This window comes from Lepisosteus oculatus, chromosome 6 (assembly GCF_040954835.1).
Source record: "Lepisosteus oculatus isolate fLepOcu1 chromosome 6, fLepOcu1.hap2, whole genome shotgun sequence".
Taxonomy (NCBI): Eukaryota; Metazoa; Chordata; class Actinopteri; order Semionotiformes; family Lepisosteidae; genus Lepisosteus; species Lepisosteus oculatus.
This window is the reverse complement of record NC_090701.1, coordinates 27,145,745-27,161,314: the sequence shown is the minus strand read 5'-3', so window position 1 is coordinate 27,161,314 and position 15,570 is coordinate 27,145,745. Positions and strand designations below refer to the sequence as shown.

General features: G+C 42.6%; 1 protein-coding gene across 2 annotated transcripts; it reads left to right on the top strand.

Moving 5' to 3' along the window:
- The first annotated feature begins 3,951 nt into the window (after window positions 1-3,951).
- LOC102686556 (uncharacterized) lies at window positions 3,952-13,708 on the top strand. 2 transcript variants are annotated; one of them, XM_015354110.2, is made up of 15 exons: window positions 3,952-4,030; window positions 4,419-4,489; window positions 4,989-5,271; window positions 5,649-5,815; window positions 6,397-6,682; window positions 7,167-7,339; window positions 7,559-7,844; window positions 8,615-8,691; window positions 9,142-9,427; window positions 9,521-9,687; window positions 10,761-11,046; window positions 11,348-11,523; window positions 11,741-12,026; window positions 12,775-13,159; window positions 13,642-13,708. In XM_015354110.2, the coding sequence occupies exons 2-14, from the start codon at window positions 4,420-4,422 to the stop codon at window positions 13,127-13,129; spliced, it is 2,898 nt and encodes a 965-aa protein (XP_015209596.2). In that variant the 5' UTR covers window positions 3,952-4,030; window position 4,419; the 3' UTR covers window positions 13,130-13,159; window positions 13,642-13,708. The 2 variants fall into 2 exon arrangements, with proteins under 2 accessions (XP_015209596.2, XP_015209595.2); XM_015354109.2 differs by having other exon boundaries at window positions 8,519-8,691.
- The last annotated feature ends 1,862 nt before the right edge of the window (window positions 13,709-15,570 follow it).

The window sequence follows — 15,570 nt, the reverse complement described above, 5'->3', positions numbered from 1 at the left end:
TCACAAGTCGTGGTCTTTAAAATGCATTTGGTTTGAAGGCTTTATGTGTTTCCCTTGCAATATGGACATAAGAATATTTGTCAAAAAATGGTGTAGAAACGAAAGTGAAGGCTATGAAAAATTCACCATGTACTTTGTTTTCTAGGTCCAGAGGTTTCGTAAAAACGCTACTGGCATGCCAAAATCGTTTTCTAACTTCAAGCTAACTTTACCGCGGTGAAATGCATTAAAAACCGAGAACAGGAGGCTTAACCAACCGGTTGAGGGAGTGTGGAACAAGCATCTCAGCCGTGTGGTTGAAGCTCATATGCTGCCTTCTCTGAAGAAACGTTGATTAACTACTATCTACCAAACAGGCCAGACGGCTTCTTCTGATTTGTAACCTTTCTCATGTTCTTATTATTCACCTATAATATAAGTAACCTCAATTACAAAGAAAGTAATTCATATTAAGAACGTATTTCTTATGCAAACCATAAAAGGTCATTTGGCCCTTCTTGTTCAGATGCCAAGTGAAACTAATATTTCATCCATCCATTTATTAAAAGTGTCCCGAGTTTAGGCTTCAGCCACTTGGATGGAAAGTCCATTCCAGATACCCACAACTCTTTGAGTAAGGAAACATTTCCTATTTTCTGTGGCATTTCAATTCAACTTAAATTTCCAGTTATGAATCCATGTCCATGCTTCACCACTGAGTGTAAATAGTCCTCTGGTTTGACATTATCTATACCTCTCAGGATCTTCTACGCACAAATCAAATTTCTGCTCAGTTTCTCTGCTCTAGACTGAAGACAATTAGTTATTTTGAATACACTACACAGTATATGTCTATAAGACCAGGAATGGCAGCACAGCGTCACAGTGATTAGCATTGATAACTAGCAGCTATGGGATTCTGGGCTCAATTTCAGACCTCGGATACTATTTGTGTGGAGTTTGTATGTTCTGCCTGTGTTCATGTGGGTTTTTTCTGGGTGCTCCAGTTTCCTCATACAGTCCAAAAACACACTAGTAAGTTAATTGGCTTTTGGGAAAATTGGCCCTAAGTGCAAGTGTGTGTGTGGTTGTGTGCTGTGTGTGCAATGCAATGGACTAGCGTTCTGTCCAGGGTGTACTCAGCCTTTCACCTGTTTCTTGCTGGGATAGTCTCTGCCTCCCCTGCAACCCTGAAATACCTCCTATCCTTGTGTTACTTTTACACAATCTGTAAATTGTATTGTAAATTGCAATTGTGTAATTTATTATATCCTATTTTTTTTCTTTTCGTTAATCTAATCCCTATAAAGTCCTGTCCTTCTACTCTTCTATCCCTCTTAACGAGCTCGCGGACAACGATTTTCATTGCCGACAACACCACTGTATGCTGTACTGATTGATTGATTGATTTGGAAAAAACGGTTAGAAAATGGATGGATGTAAGATCAGGAACCATACTTGTTCAAAGTGAACTCTTTCTCAGGCTATAATAACGTTTTTGATGTAAGGTTACTAAAACTAGACCAAAGTTTAAGTATCTCAAGGTTCTGGAAATATCGTTTTTGTTTTCTGTTTGCACATTACATATTATCCATATACATACTCAGTGTGTTTGTGGAGCATATGGTGACATCTTGTGTTCTAAATATGTTATAGCAATAATAGTTTGTTCCTCAAAACTGCCCCACGTTTTTGTGTGGGGATTTGATTTGAATCTGGTTATAAAAACATACATTTTTTCAATGAAAAGCTTTTTTTTTAATAAAGTGTAACCTATTGTTTTCTTAAATGTTCGGCAGCACTACTGCTATAGAGTGGTTTGGCTCCATTTCGTCACAGCGCTGTTTCTGTCGGGCTTGATTGGAGAATCACTGGGCAGGTGTGCTACGTGAGATAAAAGATGGCTATTGAAAGCAGTTGAGCACAACTAGACAAGATCCCCTGCTATTTCTGAACACAGAGGCTGGTTCTACCATTTCAACACAGAACTAGAGAACACTCGCACAACCTCTCCTCGCTCCCCACTGACTAATGTTTGTTATTTGCATAGTAAAAACAAGTAAATAACATAAATATGTACTCATAAGATGTTTACAATAGACAACAGACCCTAAAAGAGATATAAGCTTCTGTTCCATTAAAAATTACACTCCAGTTTAATTATTTAATAATATATTTGAAATGTTTTAAATAACTCATTAGGAGAGAGTATACTGTACATAGAAGTTTAAGATGTAATGAAGAAAACATATAGAAATTCTTTGTTGAAGTCTTCCACAGGTGATTACTTAAATATTCACTTATTTGCAATCGCAAGACTTTCAAGCTATTTACATTTATTTTATTTTGAGAATCTCTACTTTCCTGTGCTGTCTTTTAAAACATCATTGATATTTATTTTTCTTTCAGTACACTGTAAGATGTTTAACATTCCTGGTGCTAGCCAGAGGGCAGTGGGAGAATATGCTTGAAAACTGTGTTAAGATCTCCTTATCAAACACTGAGTTTCACTGATGCTTGTGTAATTTGGTAAAGGGTGGCAGTCCCATATACTTCACAATTTATTTTATCCATATGCTCTTTTTAACAAACACTCCTAAACCTTGGGAATTCTTCACAGGCATGCAAAACAATGGACTTGTTGCAAATGAATATCCTTGTGTAAAAAAAAGAATAAAAATAGACTTTGGGACTGTGGTGAAATGATCATTTTAAACAAAAGTCTCATCAACTGCACTTGCGTCTATTCAGTTTTATATTTCATAAAGAAAAATACAGATTTTATTTAACAAAGGTAGGAGGACATTTGCTGAAGCTGAATGCATTTCTAAGAAGGAGCACTGAGAGTTTATTAAATTTTCACACACTCCTTCGTCCTTCTTTCTGTCAGGTACAGTCTCTGCCTCTGGAGCACATGAGCTTGATTTAACCTTCAGGATGACATTGATCTCCTGTGACAGGGAGATTCTCACTCACCTCTTGACAAGTAGGCCAAAAAGTGAAGCCCAGAATGACTTTGACAGAGGATGGGAAAGATACAGTATCACTTAAACTTAAAAATGTCTCCTGATGTGCACCCTTTATGTCTCAGAATTTCCACAAAGACTCTATAGACTCTACAGAGAACTCTAGTTCACTGGGGTTCTCTTCTCCTCAATTCAATATTGTTACTTGTGTAATATCTCCAATCACACGGAAGATAATTTGAAAAGAACAACTAAAGAATACACTTAAAGTAGAATTACTCTGTTTCAGGCTTCTACACTAATTGAAATACCATGTAGCTATCTGACAGTCCAGGAACACCTTAGTCCACAACAATAGCAGGTTAACAAATATAAAACATATTAACTATAATAATACCACAAGAAAAATAATAATCACAATGATGGTCATGAGTAAATCTGAAAGATCATTTTTTAATTCACAAACAGAATAAACATTTGAACAGCCACACATCTCAGCCCTTTAGGCATTTGTATAAAGCCATGAAGAAATAACCAGAAATGTGCTTAATTGATTGGGATGGGTTATTTAAAAGAATATCAAAAACAGGTTAAATTAAAAGACCAGACACTATTAAAACAAAGTATACACAAATACTTTATGTAGGGCACAAACAGAACTTTAAAAAACAACAGCAACTACTGTTGGAAATGCATTTGAGATTTTGGCTAAGTCAAGCCATCTCCATTAGTGAATACACAGACAAATTCAGTGTACTCTGTAATTGTCCTAACCAAAAGATGTGTGTGTGTGTGAAATTATGTATTATAAAGTTGGCATCTTGTCAACATTATTAACCGTAACTTGAGGCTCGGAGCGTAATATAATTAGACCTATTATAATTTTTGTTCCAAATTTAAAACTGCTGTCCTAGAATACGTTACAGCTGGCTCACACTAAATTATTTACATTAAGATTATTAAGTTTCAGCGAGGACATTAGAAGATGATAATTAAACAATTGACGGCACGCCCTGCCGTGGGCAGACGCTCAGGTATTTAAACGCGGAGTGCGGTTTGATTCTTGTGACGTTCGGGAGTCTGAAGTAAGTGGTTTTTATTATTGTTTTTACTATCGTTGTACGGAATATAACATTTTATTTAGTAAGAGTCTATCCAGTGATAAACACTAAGACCGTTAAAACGTAAAATGGCGGGGAAAATACAATCTGATGCTGGGATATCACAACAAATATACCAGTCTAATGCAGACCAAACGTGGCGCTTGAGGAAACACTAGAAGCTGTTATTTGTGGCTATTGGTCACATTCGTAGATGTTAACTTTTAAAAAATGGTTTTCCAATTCTTAACTAGCTTGAGAATGTCTACATCTTCTACTCGCTTGTAGCAGTGCCCATAATGTTCACAATGTAATTTTCTTGACGTATCCGTTTTGAAAGCCGCATTTTCTGACTATTGGTATTTTTCCTCAGGATGCGCAACTTGTTGATTTCTTTCATTTTCGGGATCGCCCTCTCCGAAGAATGCAAGCGGTTTCGTAGAGGTACTTGTTAATCTCAGGGGTGAGATTATGGTTAAAAATGGGGCTGGCGTCACATACCTGGGCTAAATTTCTTCCTCACTGTGATTCAGATTCTGCAGTGCTGATTACCTTATTCAGCTCTTCCTCAGTGATGAACAGTCTAATACCCGACAATGCCAGCTGGTTCTAGCTGCAAGTGGTTAGTAGTGTGGACTGATTAGGATCTTTGAAAATCTACTACATAACAGCTCAACTGTATTCTTCTTAAACATCCAATTTCAGGGACAATATTCTTCAGTTATAGGTCTAAATGTTGACTTCCTTTTGAAATTAGAGATTTTCAAATCCTTTTTTGGCTGATCAATTGAATATCTTCAACAAGAGCAGAGACTAGTTTGTACATCAATTGGCTCCCAGCTTGTGCTTGTACTGTTCCTTGATAACCAAGTTGAACCTTGGCTGTAATTGTTGGCTGACCTCTGTCTGAGATCTGAGTTAACTTGACTTTTCCTCCACACAGAGAAGAATGTAGCTCCATCAGGCCAGGCAGTCCAGTCATCTACTTACAACTCATTTGGCAGTGCTGAGAATGCCATTGATGGCTCGAGAAAGAACCTATTCAACCTCAAGACCTGCATCCTCTCACAGTATGAAATTGGGCCATGGTGGAGAGTTGATCTGCAGAACTACTATCGCGTGTCTGCAGTCACTATTGTCCCATTGGCCATGTGGTACAGCATGATTGTGGGTGCTGAAGTCCGTGTTGGAAACTCGCTCATTGGAAATGGAAACAAAAACTACATGTAAGATCCTTGGTCCATCAAATTGGCAGCATTACAATGTTTTCATTTGCTGAGATGACTTGAGACTTGTAGTGAACGGCATAAATAGCTGTTTTGTCCTTCTCGGGTCTCCATTCTGCAACTTCCAAATTGCAAAATATGCACACCTGTTTGTGTGGGGAATGGAGTATTTATAGGTTTAATTAGTACTTATGTTTTTTTTCCTCAAATGCACAGATTTAAAAAATAGCATATCCTTATCAGTTTATACAGTTAGCCTCACCTCATTCATAAATTAGTCCAGGTCTTTCCATTTATATAATGAACTAGTGTTTATTTTGGTACAATTTTAATGTTAAGTTGTTTTTAGGGTCTGAGTGCCATCTCTTCCCTTGCAGGTGTGGCACTGTTAATGCCACTTCCAGCGGCTCATTCCCTACAGTGTGCTGCCATGGAGTAGTTGGTCGCTATGTGAATGTGGTGATCCCCGATAAGCCTCAGTACCTGGTGTTCTGTGAGGTGGAGGTGTATGCAGTCCCAGTTACCTGTGTTCGTTTCTCTGGAGGTATGACACTTCTGTTAAGGGCACCATAGTAGTAAATATAGTAAAGACATTTTACAGTATATGCTCAAGGTACAATGAGTTTCATCTGAGCAGGAGTTTGTAGAGCATAGTAAGTGAATACCCTCTACAAACAATGCATGGGCTTAGCCCAGTTTTAAACATACTGATGATTCTCTTGATAAGAATGATGCATTGGTTCCTTTGAATGTCCAATGGGGGAGGGACAACATGGCTAAATTGCTTGTCCAACTTGCTAATGAACTGCACTTTTCTATATCAACCTCTTAACTGGGAATGCATTAAGTAAAAGGATGTTGAACAATCAATAACCAATTTCACTTTCCTAATGCATTGCTGTTTTTTTTCTGATTATCATTAACCTAGTATACTGAGCAGTAACTTCTAAACAGTTTCTTTTACAATGGGTGATATTGGGTCCCTGCTGGCCATCCAATTAGTGAGATGGTCCTGATGCTCTCCAGGATCAGGGTTAGAGACCCTAGTTTTGAAAGGGTGCAATTGTGTGTATGTGGTGGGGGTGGATTCCCAACTTCAGCTGAAATTGAGTTTGTTGTAACTAGAGAAAAATGTGGCTCTGAAGAGCAAGGTTTCCCAGTCCTCCGTCTATGAGCCCCTTAGTCTGGCTATGAAAGCCGTTGATCGAAACAAGGACAACATCTACTCTAATGGAAGCTGTGCCCACACCCGGTATGATTACAATGCTTGGTGGAGGGCAGACCTGCAGGCAAGTCACATAGTCTCCGAAGTCACAGTTTTCAATAGGAGAGACTGCTGCCACCAGAGGCTGCAGGGGGCTGAAATCCACCTTGGAGACTCCGTGTTGAACAATGGAAGAGACGGCTACAGGTAGGTTTTCACATTTGAGAAGATTACCTTGCAGGAAAATTTAACAAAGCCAAAACATTATCCTGTGTTGTGCATCAAAGCTATGACCTGAGTTGGGTTTTTTTAATCCAGTTCTTTAAGGTTGCACACTCCTAGGTTTTTTTCAGTCTTGATTGGTGAACCTACCTAAACCACTTTTCCTGGGACTCTTCAGAACTGCCAGGGCAGGGATTCTGATTTGCATTTTGCTTGCTCTGTTCAACCTAGTCTTTTCTTCCCCAAATGACTTAGGGCTTGGCAACGTCTTCCTACATTAAATCTGAAGATATTGCTGTTAAGTAAGGAGCTTGCATTGGTCTAGTAAGCAAGGGGTAGGCGGGTCTGGGTCTGGTTAACTTAGAGTTAAACTAGTGTCAGACTGACATTGCCAACTCTTCAGTGATGTAGTGGTTACATGGTAAAGGTCTGTAATGTGATGGAATTTGTGAATAAATTTTTCACTCAGGTGTGGCATAATCACCTACACTGCTCCTGGTTCTGTGCACACCATCTGCTGTAATGGGCGAAAGGGGCGCTACCTGACCATAACCATTCCGGGGCGCCAAGAGTATCTCACTCTGTGTGAAGTGGAGATTAATGGACTGCCTATTCCTCCTTGTCTCCCAAACTACTATACTGGTAAACCACCCCCACAAAGCTGAGATTTTCCTACTTCTGTAATCCTGGCTCTGACTTCGCGTTTATTTTTTTACTACCAATACACTGATTCTAGCATGGTAGATCGCTTAAGTCAACATGTTGGTTTTTTTTTTTTTAACCTGTTGATCACTCCCAATAAGTCTAGGTTTCATGGATTTACCTCTTAAAATGGATACAAAAATTAAGTTCTTTTCACAGAGTCCAACGTGGCCTTAATAGGAAAAGCCACCCAGTCCTCCACACTGGACAGCCTGGGTGTAGCTGATCATGGTATCAATGACAACTACAGCCCTCACTACTTCAAAAGTGCCTGTACTAGCACTCGCAAGGAGGCCCGGCCCTGGTGGCGAGTGGAGTTACCAGGGAGGTATGCCATTACAACAGTGATTGTTGTGAACCGTGGTGACTGCTGCCCAGAACGTCTGAATGGTGCTCAGGTCCGTGCAGGTGAATCCCAGGAGGACAATGGCAACGTCAACCCCAGGTGAGGATTAATTTTTCAGTGGGATCATGGGGGGGGCAGGAATAATGGAGGAGTAAGAACTTTTGCAAAAGTGGAGGTGATTGGAAAGAAATGTTTAACAAAAATTTAAAGCATATCCGAGAACATCTGTGTTCTGAAAGGTCCAATATGCCCATTGTTGGCTGTATCAGTAATGAGCATTTTGGTATTGGCCTCTCCTACTTCTAGAATGCCCTTCCCTATGTACGCCACTGAAATGTTAGAATCGAGTTTCCATATTCCCATATGTGCTTTGGCTTTTCATTTATTTGCAAATGTCAGCTTCTGTTTCAGTTTAGAATAGATCTCAAATCCTAATTCCAAGTTTAATTGCACTTAATTCTAGTCAAGTCAGTTTCCTATGACTGCATCCTAAACCTCATGCCAGCCTTTGAAATCCATGAGTAAATATCCCATTTGAAGTTGAGTTACAAATAGTTTACTTGAAGATTACTTATCTAAAGGGACCTTACATAAGTTTAAGTGCTTTTTTTTTGTCATTTGGCAACTTGAGTCTCTCCTACTGTGGATTCCTGCCCAAATGCCATACACTTAACCCCAGTGATCTGCAAGTTGGTCTGGACCTTTTATAGTTTGATCATTGATAATGGAGAAGTATCCATCTCTGAGCTGGCCTCACATGGTGGTCTGTGCAGGTGTGGAACGATTGCTAATGCCTCCCGAGGCACCTACCACTACTTCTGCTGTTGTGGGAAGAAGGCTCGTTATATCAACATTGTTCTCCCTGGAAGGTCACGAGTCTTGTCTATGTGCAAAGTTGATGTCTCTGGAGTTCCTGTTGCTGAAGATTGTCCTCGCATTCCTGGAGGTACAGAAAGAGTGCTCTGTCCAACAGTTATCTTCTAATTAGAATGAGTTGGAACTTAACTTCATAAGCAAGATAGGCTGGCCACTTCTACTACTGTAGTCATTCTTGCAGGCTATTAAATGTGAGAAGGACCAGATTTGATCGTCTGAATATAAAATTTGAGAAGTCTTAAATTTGTATGAATCTAAAAACTGATTTGCTTTGAACTAGGATTCAAAATCCTTTTCTTCTAAAGCTATTTTGCACTGTTACTCATTTCCCACTTAAATACTACATAGACATTTCAGTGTACAAGAGTAAAAGGGAAGTCAACCATTCTACATCAAATGACAAATCTTCCTAACTTAATAGGTCAATATGGCTGATGCTGACTTTTTGCTTGCTAGTATAGCATATTGAACCCAGGTCTCTCCAAATGTGATAAAGGTTTTTGTCCTTCTCCACCTGCAGACAAAAATGTTGCTTTGAGGGGTGAAGCCACTCAGTCCTCAACATACAGTGGTCTTGGGGAAGCAGGCAATGCCATAGATGGAAGCTGGAATGCTTACTTGTTTCAGTCCTCTTGCACCCTGACACGGTACCAACAGGCCCCCTGGTGGAGGGTGGACCTGCATGGCAAGTACCAGGTGTCAGCAGTGCTAATTAGGAACAGGCAGGACTGCTGTAAGAATAGGCTGGAGAGAGCAGAAGTTCATCTAGGAAGCTCGCTGGTTAACAATGGCAACAGCAACTACAGGTAAACGCATTGTCTTGTGGGCATCTGCATTGCTAATCTGTGCAAACTGATCCCATAATCTAATCTAAAGGCTGCTTTTCCTGATGTTTACAGGTGTGGCATCATTCAATCAACCTCTCTAGGCTCTATCCACCTCATCTGCTGTGGAGGGCAAGTGGGCCAGTATGTGAATGTGGTTTCACCAAAGACTGTGTTCCTCACCCTCTGTGAAGTGGAAGTCTATGGAGTACCAGTGCCCAAGTGCAGACGCTTCAGAAAGGGTAGCTTTTTTTTCTTTTTTTAAAGCTTAAGGGTTGTTCCAGAGTGATAAAGATGCATGCTTGTGGAGACTTACGACGCAGTCAGGGTTGGCCACTTTTAGATCTTGGTCAAAAGTGCCTCTACTTGTTTTTGATTCTCAAGTCCTTGAGGTTTTCTTTGAGAATTCCTCAAAAATTAGGTCAGGTCCCCCCCCCCCCCGTAGCCTTCAGTTTTAAGGTGAAAGAAATTGAGTCTTTCCTTTTGGGAACATTTGGCTGCTCTCCAGATTTAGAGCATGGGGCAGTCTGTCAATTCACACCAGTGAATGTAAAGTCCCCACATTACACTGAATTTAAATTGCCTGCATTTTGAGAACTAATTTTTCTGTGAGGATGAAAATGTAAATGCACCATGCCATAGTTCTGTCCATTACTGCCATTTCATAGTCTAATAGGTTAGTTGAGGACAATTGGCCTTGCTTTGGGAGGTATTCCTTGAACCCTTTGGCATGTTAAAAGGCTCTTGAGTTCTAGTTTATGACCAGGCCTTACCTGGTTTAGCTTGGTCACCCTTGTCACATTAGCAAAGCATGTTTTGCTAATGGCATCTGAATAACCTCCATTTAAGTACAATTGATGGTATTTTAGCAATTTGTTCCACCTGAAGAGAATGCTTGAGCTGGAACTTGATTTTTGGTCAATATTTCAATTAGAGTAGCATGCGAGTCTTACGGTCTTGAAGACTCATTATCCTTTAGCCACTATGACAGTATTTTTGGTCCTGTTAACTTTTTACCCTGGTTTTAAAGACTTAAGGGACTTATAAAGTAATCAATCTTCTACATCGTGGGTCACTTTACACATGAAATAAATGAAAAGCAGAGTTTAAGCTTGGGGTGTTTAGAATGTTGCCAACCAATGCCTATCTTTCTAAACATGTGATTATTGTAGACTCTAAATATAAAATGTGGCTGACCCTATTCCTACTGGAATAACTTGGCTATACTAGCTGGTTTGGAAACTTCACAGAAGGTGTTCCTGTTAAGACTCGTTAAGTCACTTTCCCTTGAGTAGAACTTTTTTTCCCCTAACAGAGAAGAACCTGGCTCTCCTGGCTCTGACATCTCAGTCGTCCACCTACGAAGCAGCTGGCCAAGCCAGTCATGCCATAGATGGGAACCGCAGCCCCTACTACATTATGAAGAGCTGCACTCACACGCTTTATGAAGTGTCTCCCTGGTGGCAGGCTGACCTGCGGATGTCTGTGCATGTCTCGGCCATTAAAGTGGTTAACAGACGGGACTGTTGTCACAAGCGCCTGGTTGGTGCTGAGGTGCGGTTGGGGAATTCTCTGGCTGCTAATGGCAATGCCAATTACAGGTAAGGCTCTATTGTCCCAATCAACTGAACTGCTTATGTATTAACCTTAAAGTTCAGTAGGTTCTCCTCAAATTCAGTCATGCATCTTGGGTTTTACTTGACTTAATGAATATGCTAGATGTAGCCAAATGTTAACAAAGGAACATGAATGCCAATGGTCCTGTTTCATGTTTTTTGGAATGCCAGCATAAAAGTTGGTTTCATCTGATCCAAACACTTTACACATTTGACTAAAGCAACAAGCGTTCTTATGCAGGTTTGTTCCAAACAAAAATTGGTCTAATTCTGAAGTTGTCAACAGGTGTGGTGTTATTTCTGTCGCATGGCCTGGCTCAGTCCACACCCTCTGCTGTAATGGCAGAAAAGGAAGGTATGTCAATGTAGTCATTCCTGGAAAAGAGAAGAACATCCTGACCTTGTGTGAGGTGGAGGTATATGCTGTGTGCCCACCCAAGACTTGCCCACGATTCTGGAATGGTAAAATGCTGCTTCTCTGTGGTTGTCTTATGACAAGATAATACTTTTAAGCACATAACTACTGTAGTATTTTCAGGGTAAACTACTTGTACTTCAACATCAAAGGGGATGGGGCTGTCACTTGAGCAAACATTTCCCCACAAAGGTCAATTTAATGACTCCTAAATTCCCCCGAGTACCAGGGAGACCAGTTCTTAACCTTTATTTTCTCCATCAGAGACTAACGTGGCTCTAAAGGGTGCAGCGAATCAGTCTTCGACTTTCAGCCCAACGGGTCTGGCAAGCAATGCCATTGACGGGAACCAGAATCCCAACTACTTCAGCTGGTCTTGCTCTCATACCCAGAAGAACTTTGGCCCCTGGTGGCGCCTTGATCTGAAGACTAGGTTTCGTATCAGCTGGGTTCTGATTGTGAACAGACAGGACTGCTGCTCTGAGAGGTTGGAGGGGGCAGAGGTGCTAATTGGAGATGGGCTCCTGGAGCAGACTGATGAAAATATCTGGTAACTTGATATTTTGGAAATGCCTCATGATTTTAAAAGTTAACTGCAGAGTTTATTTCATCAAACCCTTGTCTATAAAACTGGGGTGTTTGCCACTGATCACAAGGTGTTTTATAGTGACTGGATATTCCTTGCCAGTCCTTCATGCTTTTGCACCAGTTCATCGGTTTTGGTAAAATGCTTGTAGTACAGTATGTCTTGGGTTGTGGCAATTTGTTGGGTCAAATATCTTGCCAAGAGCAAAACTCATGGCTATGAACCACTTGGACGGTGGGTGACGGTCATGGATTTAGTTTAACATTCAACACAATGGTACAAAGATGTTAGAAATGTACATCCTCCAGGCAGGCTAAATTTCCAGGGATCCATTAGTTGGTTAACTTGCAGATTTTGTCTTCACTTAACAAAGCAGTTAAAATGGTTAAGCCCAGTGACTTTTGGTCTGGCATGACAAACCAAACATTAGATCAAATGTACTTTTATACCTGCATACCTTTTTTTTTTTTTTTTTTATAAAGCAGGTCTTTAGTGCTTGGTACAGTATTCAGTTCTATTTCACATCCCTTTTATAGAAGTGGAATCCATTAAAGTACTAATGGTCACTTTTTCCTGTAACTGAAAACCTAAAATATAGCATTGCTATAGCACTTTTCTGGTAAAGATGTGTAAGTGTAGCTAAAACAAGTTGCAGGGTGGCTCTCTCCAGTAAGATGTGTAGTTTGGAAGACATGGCTCTTTTTCCCTACAGGTGTGGGACAGTTGAAAAGGTGTCCCCAGGATCCATTCATAAACTCTGCTGCTATGGCATCAAGGCTCGTTTTGTGAATATCATCATTCCAAACCGAGAAGAGTATCTCTCTCTCTGTGAGGTGGAAGTCTATGGTGTTCTCCCTCTTCACAATCTGAGAGAAAGTGAACAGTTCCTGAGGGAACAAGTGATTGGATCAATACAGCCTTCCAGTGCAGACAGGCCTGCACTTCCGGACTCCCAGAATGCCGTTTCATCAAAGTCCAGTATACAGAGGCTTGTCTCTGCCTTGAAGCCTGGTTCCTTGGAAGACCATACACCACCTAGAAATGAGCAAGATGGTCAACCCAGATGAGAGGTTTTCACATTCCTTAAAGTTATAAAGGTAACTTAAAATTGGATCCTGCTATAATTTAGGTTCTGTGACTTCAACTTTTGTTGAATGACTTGAGCAGCATCTTTATATCCAAGTGATATGAAGGCTTTTTGTTTAATGTCCTCCTAAAGAGAGGAGGAAAACATTCTCTAGTCCACTTAGTGGAGCTGTATGAGGGTGGAGCTTGATTCTATAGCAGGGTTTGGTGGTCTTGGTCTTGAAAGTCTGGTATTGGGGGGGGTTTCCCCTTTCAAAGAACTTAAATTTATCCCATTACTCCAAGAGTTGTTGGAGTGGAAGCCTGCATACACTGGTCCTCCTGAACTAGTCCTGTTCTAAAATGTGGGGCTGTGGAAGGTGCCCTTTTATTTATAGCCTCTTATTAGGAATGTGCTTTAAAGACTCAAGTTTAATGAGTTTCGCACTTGGTGTCTAGTGGAGATACAAATGGTGAACTTGTATAAAATGTTCATTAACTTTTTATTGTGCAGGTAAACCAGCTGGTGCCAAATGTGAAACTCAACTGGAAACTTGAATAAAACTTTTACTGGACTTCAATACTGTTTCTCCCGTGTATTTCTCATGTGCAATTCCTCGCACAGCAATGTCTATGTAATAGTAACAATTAGGTTTGCAGCAGCAACCCCTGGCTTGGTACTCGGGTCTTGGCAGAGCCTGTAGTTGCCCATATTATAGTGCTCTACAGACTGATTTGTAGGACTACTGTGTGTATGTAGATCTCATGGAGCAGAGATGAAGTAAAATATTGTAATGCATATAGCCTCCATTGGTTGTGAGAGCTGGCTTACCAGCATGGTGATGTCACCGCCCTTCCCTGTGAGTAGTGGGGACTGCAGCTGGTGGGAGGTTTCCCTTTGGCTCAAGTGGCTGGGTCCCTGTTGAATGACGCGGGAGGCCTGGGTTAAAGTCCCTGACGGTGGGGGGCTGACCTGAGGCAGCAGCAGTGAGGGCACATACCTATGTGAACCCCGAAGTGCTACATTGCTGTCAGAAGCGGGCAGGACGGACAACTGGTCACTGACATTAGCTGATTCTGACAAACACCAGTTGACCCTAAAAGACCAATCTCGCAAGCAGCGCACACAGAGCTTGAGCGACTTGGGGGTGTAACAGGTGGCCACAGCCCTTAGGAGGGCTACCCAGTAGTGGTCCTGCCAGTAGAACTGGGATGGCTGCCCCCTATTCCTGCCCAGCAGATGCTCCAGAGAGGAGATACTCTCCCCACCGGAACCAGCCAGCTATTCCCATACCTGCCAGCGTGGGTATGACCTGTTCGCTACAATGGGGAAGCACCTTGGGAAAACATTCAAGGTGCAGTTCCAGCTCGTGGGCCGAACCAATGGCTGGAGCTGGGCAGAGATAGCCAGCCACCTGGCAGTGGCGCTGGAAGGAGCAGCCTGCCAGGTGTTCCTGGATCTCCCAGAGGAGGACCGAGGCGGACATGGGGCACTGGCAACAGCTCTCTGGCTGCAATTTGGTGTGGAGGAGGCACCGGACCTGATGCAGGAAAGGCTGGCCCTGCGGCGGTGCCAACCAGGAGAGCGACTGGGCCTGGTTGCTGCTGATGTCATGTTCCTTGCCTGCCAAGGATATCCACCTTTCCCATGGGTGGTGCAGCAGGAGATGGTTCTCCAGGACTTTCTTAAGGTCCTCTCACCTGAGGAGCTGTGGGCCACATACAGCTGGCCAAGCAGGCCTTGCTACACGGGCTGAGGCTGTGTTCGGGGTGGCTGGAAGCGCTAGCAGACGCAGTGCGCCCTGACCAAGGTGGCCACAGAGGAGTCTAGCGAGGGGGAAGAGGAGCCAGCCTGCGCAGCGACCCCCGCGGAACAGCTCTGGAGAGTGATGTAAAGACCGGCGCCCCGCACGCCACAGTGGGGTACGTTGGCTGTAGCTGGGGCCTGTACCTCCACTATCAAACTGAGGACCAACCCTGCCTGGCCCTGCTCGACACCAGTTCATCGGTTACCCTACTCCGGCCTGGCATCCTCCCTGACGCCGAGGGCACCAACCCCCCAGGTTGAGAGGCCTCTGGCCTGCAGCTGAGGACCGTGACGGGACAGCTTGCTGCAGTCCGGAGGAAACGGATGCTTACCTTCCGTCTGGTTACGGTGACGGTGCGCCTCCCCTGCTACCTCACACCCATCCAGGAGGACTGCATCCTGGGGCTGGACCTGCTGCAGCAAGCAGGGGCCAGTTTAGACTTGGGCTGGCAGAAGTTGGTGTGGCAGGGAGAGCGACTTCACCTGGTGGAGTGCAGGCCCGGTGAAGGCCAAGGGACGCAGGCTAGCCGGAGCAGGGGGAAAAAGAGGCAGTGACGACGGCAGTCACCGGGGCGGACCGGGCCTGTGAGCCGGGGAGTGAGCGTGCTGGATCCTGCCCCTGAGTCACCCAGGGGG

What these genes read in the sequence shown, in the direction of transcription:
- LOC102686556 (XM_015354109.2), top strand. Translation starts at nt 4,420, where the DNA reads ATGCGCAACTTGTTGATTTCTTTCATTTTCGGGATCGCCCTCTCCGAA. An exon ending in CTGTGTTCGTTTCTCTGGAG is followed by an intron (nt 5,816 to 6,396) that starts GTATGACACTTC and finishes TGTTGTAACTAG; the next exon opens with AGAAAAATGTGGCTCTGAAG. An exon ending in TTGTCCTCGCATTCCTGGAG is followed by an intron (nt 8,692 to 9,141) that starts GTACAGAAAGAG and finishes CTCCACCTGCAG; the next exon opens with ACAAAAATGTTGCTTTGAGG.